General features: G+C 36.6%; 1 protein-coding gene across 2 annotated transcripts; it reads left to right on the top strand.

Annotated features, from left to right (window-relative positions):
* Positions 1–14: 14 nt before the first annotated feature.
* On the top strand, positions 15–2497 carry LOC117323223. 2 transcript variants are annotated; one of them, XR_004531679.1, is made up of 4 exons: positions 15–349; positions 817–969; positions 1131–1407; positions 2204–2497. XR_004531679.1 is itself a non-coding variant. In XM_033878285.1 (4 exons), exons 2-4 carry the CDS (start codon positions 846–848, stop codon positions 2238–2240), a joined length of 438 nt encoding a protein of 145 aa, XP_033734176.1. In that variant the 5' UTR covers positions 18–139; positions 817–845; the 3' UTR covers positions 2241–2497. The 2 variants fall into 2 exon arrangements, 1 of the variants encoding a protein (XP_033734176.1); XM_033878285.1 differs by having other exon boundaries at positions 18–139.
* Positions 2498–6011: the final 3514 nt, after the last annotated feature.

Here is a 6011-nt window from a genome sequence, read left to right as displayed (position 1 = left end):
ATAAAAGACGAATTTTGATTGGCTGCCATCGGAAGAAAATTTCTATCGGCGATTTTCATTGGTCAACCTCAAAAAGAGTGTTTTTTACCAGACGACATCTCGAAGTAGGAAAGGCGCTAGGATACAAACTCGTTAAAAAGTAACCATAGAAGAATTGATATAATCTTATTACATGCAAAGTTTAATTTTGCTAAAAATGCAATCATTTCTTCTCGGAGTCGTGTGTTACACTCTCTTATTTAAAATAATAGGTTCCAAATTGTCTATTGAGGAGCTCACTCTTATCACGATGCCACTGGGAATACTTGCTGCCGTGTTGTTAGCGTCATTGCTTCTGATAATTTCTGTGGTTTGTATATCATGCTTTAATAGATGTGTTCAAAATGGTCGCAGTTACGATAATTGCCAATGAGGTATACTGTATTTCAATATAATTCGTTAGTTATAATCTCTACTTAAAATTCATTGTTTTACAATATAGACTCTAGCAAAATTTGATAAAAAAAAATACCAATACGGTAGAATAGTCATGATCATAGATGTACTTGATCAAAAATTTTATTAGATGCAACAATTTCAGTAACCCCGAACAACCACCTCCCCAGTTCAGATTGGTCACCTTTCATGTTAATTGTATGTAAACAGAAAGTAGGATTAATCAAAGTGGCGAATGGACATAAAGGAGTGATGGTGTTTGAAGAAGGAATTAAGGAATATTTCCGATATATGTTTTTAAGATTTAATATACAAGTGTATATTTAAACTGTTAAATACTTCTTTTCAACAGTAAAGGTTTTAGATAATTTGCTTTTTAAGGGACTACTGCGAGAAAACATTTATTGGCAATGAACAGCTTTTCACCAGCACAACATGTACCTACTACACCCTCCTTGAGACACCATGAACATGACTGGTGGGAGTCGCCTTATGCTGTTGTACCAGAAACAGGTGACCCTCTTGAGAATCCAGGTGATGAAAGGATATGTTTACTACAGCAAGTGTCGAACATCAATTTATCATAGAATAAAAAATAAATAAAAAAAAATGAAAAGATAATGAAAGAAATAAAGTAGAAATATGTGAACGCAACTAGCGAATCCATTCCAAAGATGTATTATTCGTTTGTACAGGGACGCCTGCAATATTGGTACCACGGACTCCACAGCATCCCGTTCCTAGGTCTCTCTGGAGTACACCTCTACATGAGGATAGGGGCACAACACCTACATTCATGACTCCTTTATCTTCAACAACCCCCACCCTCACATCATTACCAAGGACCACACCTAGACCATTTCCGAGAGCAATGTTCTTCCCGTGCGCCCATACATGGGATCACACCAATCCCTTCAGGAACGCCACCCCGTGGCAGTTGTTGCAAAACTCTCCGACAGCCATCACATCGGGGTAGATTTCTCTTTTATTTTGCCAATTGTCCACCTCTTATAGATGTATAGAAACTATAAAATATCGACAAGGGTGTATTTTTCATCACAAATTTGAGTTAGCAAGGTTTGCCTTTGTCATTTATTCGTTTAGAATACAGTATTTGTAAAAGTTCTTAAAGTGGAATTAAGTATATCTATATAGAAACATTTAAACACTAGGTAACAATCTAAAATGAACATTAATATATAAAGGACTCATTTGGTGATGAAAATAAGGATTTTGGAGACGTGTACTTGAGAACATTGAAAACAAACTAATGGTTTTACAGGTGAAAAAATACTTTAGACACGAGAGAATGTTACCTAATATATTCCGAGAGTGTACAAAGAAACACATGTTCCCAGAGATTTGCGTCATTTTATCAAATGTTAAGATAATCCACTAAACGTCTGAAATTGACCTATCCTAATAACCAGTCGAGAGGTGAAGGTGTCCTGACACTTTATCACTATCCCTCCACCTCTGTGTCGCGAGTTCGAGGCCCCCATGGGGCAGCTGCCCGATACTGAATATAGGCCGGTGGACTCCGGCTTTTCTCCACCTCCAAAATCTGGCACGTCCTCAAATGGCTCTGGCTGTTAATATGACGTTAACTAAAATATTAAAACCAAACGATGAACAGATTAAATCTGACTGCATTCCATCAAAGTCCCACCGTTTGGTTGTTATACGAGTTTTCCCAGTCCATCAAAGTATGTATGATGTCAGCACACTTAGTTCTAAACTAAACACTTCTTTTTTCACTTTATTTAAGGCGGGGAGCAAATAGTTCCATCTACGCCAAAGCTTGACGAAGCGGCTACTCCAACATCTCAATATTGGATATCAACGATAGAAGACAGGCGACAAAGTCCTGGGAGTAGAACACCAAGAGTTTTGTTGTCACCTCATGTTCCATCCACCAGTTACAGACATTTAGACCTGTTTAATGGGGACGACTACTTTGACTGAGAACGATGCCAAACTTAGTATCAAGAGTGTGACCCAGACAATTCGTTCTTGTGTACGAGTTTGTAGGTCACTGTGGAAATAAAACATTTTCCGGGATGATTTCTCAGTTTTTGTTTTATTATACCCCCGCAACGAAGTTGGGGGGGGGGGGGGGGGGGGGGGGGGGGGGGGATGTGTACTGGAATCAGGTTGTCTGTCCGTCCGTCCGTCCGTCTGTCTGTAAACACATTTTGTCGGGACAACTCCTCCTAAACCGATGGGCCGATTCCAAGGAAACTTCACACAGATATTAATGATCATGTGTAGATGTGCATGCCACTTTCTTTTTCTCAAAATTATAGTTGTTATGGCAATTGGCACTATAAACAAGTTTTCCGATTAGAACCATAACTTTAAGTTTGTCTGGACAACTCCTCCTTAACCGAAGGGCCAATTTCAATGAAACTACACAAATATAGAGGACCATGTGTAGATGTGCATGCCACTTTCTTTTTCTTCAAAATTATGGTTGCTATGGCAACTGGTCACTATAAACAGGTTTTACGATAAGAACCATAACTTTAAGTTTGTCCGGACAACTCCTCCTAAACCGAAAGGCCGATTTCAATGAAACTTCACACAAATATAGAGGACCATGTGTAGATGTGCATGCCATTTTCTTTTTCTCAAAATTATGGTTGCTATGGCAACTGGTCACTATAAACAGGTTTTCTAATTGGAACCATAACTTTAAGTTTGTCCGGACAACTTCTCCTAAACCGAAGGCCGAATTCAATGAAACTTCACACAAATATAGAGGACCATGTGTAGATGTTCATGCCACTTTCTTTTTCTCAAAATTATGGTTGCTATGGTTACTGGTCACTATATTACTGGGTTATCTTAGTTAGCCTCTTATTCAATCTAATTAAAATCTAGATGGTCATTCTCACTATGTTACATGAACATCTAACAACATCCCATAAGGGGTCACGTCGGGACGACCTTTTGGATTAGCCAATCAAATGGCTACTTCCAGAATCTTGGAAGTGAATTGCATGTGTCCGAATTAGCATGACTAGAGTGCATAACTTGCATAATCTGTCAATATGTTTCAAGTCATTTCGTTACAGAGAGCATAAAGATACATATTAATATATGCTGTGCCGAGATGGTTTGCTTCAGATGAATGCTGTGACGAAATGACTTGCTTCGATGACATCGACAAATTGACAATTCGCCCAGAGTGTGAAATACACATATCTCAAAGGTCATCACATCGTGACCCCTTATGCGATATCGTGAGATGTTCATGTAACGTAGTGATAATGACCATCCAGATTTTAATAAGATTGCCTCTTATTAACAGTTCCAATTCACCATTGACTCGTGCAGATCGCGGGGGTATTAGTCAGCCATCCGGGCGACAGTTCTAGTTTAATATCGATTGCAATAGAAATTGCATGAGGCATTCTATATAAGATCATAAGGTTTAGACACCTTACGTAATATTGTTTTCCAAACGTGTAAGTTTTGCTCCCTCGTCCTACATGTGTATGCCATCTAGTTGTTTATGACATGCGATGAAAATTGAATTTGATGCAGATGAAATAAAGAAAATTAAAGTCTGGTATGAAAATATATGATTAACTCTGTTGATATCAATTACTGATATTGATAAGAAGTCTTCCGAATATGAAAATGTGATTTCAAATTGTCATCTAAGACGTCCTGAAGCGATATGATAGAAGCCACTGAGCAATCATTGTTCAGAAATCTTTCATATTTGAATATAGTCTATAGGTACACGCCGTATCTTTATCAGATTTCACATGTGGGTTCCCTTGGTTTCTAGACGTACATTTTAAATTTTGAGAGTGACTCAGAAAACAAACTGGCCGACAGGTGTCTTTTTTTTATTCTAACAGTTGAAGTTTGTTACCGTTATTTCACAGAACGTATTCAATGGATATTTTTCAAATTTCATATGTATGTAGGTTTTTTTTATCCTGGTCTCTTGTGTATCTTAAATTTTGACAGTTGAAATTTCTTATCTTATCTTATGTCGGTTCGTCTAGTACATTTTTGTAATTTGAATTTGTATAATGTGAACCACTTGATTAAAGTGTCATGGAAATCTATTTTCAGCATGAAGATAACCCTGTGTCACACGAGATCTCGTCAGGTCACATATTTATATGTGTTGACATGTATGCCTGTTAGTCGGCCCATATATCAGATTTATAAAATGCCAATAAAACATCAGAAAACTTTTTGTTTCTTTCTTAAATTTCATGATTAAGAGAAAGAATTTAAAAAAGAAGAGAAAATGTCAGTCTTGCAGAGATCCGATAATTGTCATTTGATGATAGGGTCAAGCTTCCTGTTTGATCTCGATATCCTGTCTGATATCAACCATTTTGATGGCAATAATTTATCTTTTAGATAAGTTTTTGCCCATCAACAAATGGTAGGACATTCAAATCGCAATTTCTCGTTGATCCGTCCGTACTCTCTCAACATCCTCATGTGGTGCATTCAGCGATTCAATGCGTCAAAATATATTCGTTACCTATATAGGAGACGAAATTCGTCATTAAGTCTCACTGTACGTGTATTTTTTAGCGAAAGAATGAACGGAAATTAAAACAAATGTTGAAATTACAAGCAACACGTTCACAGACAAAACACCACTCCCCAAAAGTCGATCTCGCCTGGCCATCAGTAGGCAATCTTTGTTGTAACTATTTTTTGAGATCGAAGTACTAAAATCATCTTAATTTTTGACAGATGAAGTTTGCCTAGTTATCGCATTAAGTACTGGAAGGCTATTTCTCAAACTTTATATGTAGCTTCAGCTTGGTCCCAAGTGGTGCCCATTTAATTTTGAGACTAATAAAAAAAAAAAAAACAATTGACAGACAGACTGCCATTTTGTATTTTGAGAGCTTAAGTTTGTTATCGCTATTTCTCACTTTTAGAACACAATCATTAACATTAAAAATTGTATGATGCCGTTCTAAAGAAGAAAATTCGAATTAGGTCCTTCTTAGATTTCGTATAACTTTCCCTTGTTATCAAAGTGTTAAGAGGAAAAGGGGAAAGTAGAAAACAAGAAATATCTTTAAACAAGAAATATCTTTAAAAAAGATAAACGGCATAGTTTTAATGCTGGTGGTTATAATATAAAACTGCTGGTGAAATAAATGAACGAACTAATGTGTTTCAGCACAGATAACAAAATTATATCAGTTTCAATCATTTTTGGTGATAATAGGACTGCATTCGGATTTGAATCAGGAATATAATTTTATTAATGTGTCATTTGAAAAGATACATCCACTTATTTAGCTTGCATTCAATCTTAACTTTGTTTCGTGTTTAACTGCATATCTGCATTTTGCATTGACCGCTACATTGACCAATCACATACTTCATCTTGACCAGTAACGCCACCTATCGCGTCATATCCGGGCAAAAAGAATATTATACGGCTATGCCGAAAAAGATAAACGGCATAGTTTTAATGCTGGTGGTTATAATGTAAAACTGCTGGTGAAATACATTAACGAACTAATTAATTAATGCGTTTCAGCACAGATAACAAAATTATATCAGTTTGAATCATTTTT

This window comes from Pecten maximus, chromosome 3 (genome assembly GCF_902652985.1).
Source record: "Pecten maximus chromosome 3, xPecMax1.1, whole genome shotgun sequence".
NCBI classification, from domain to species: domain Eukaryota; kingdom Metazoa; phylum Mollusca; class Bivalvia; order Pectinida; family Pectinidae; genus Pecten; species Pecten maximus.
This window is presented reverse-complemented; position numbering and strand designations above follow the sequence as displayed.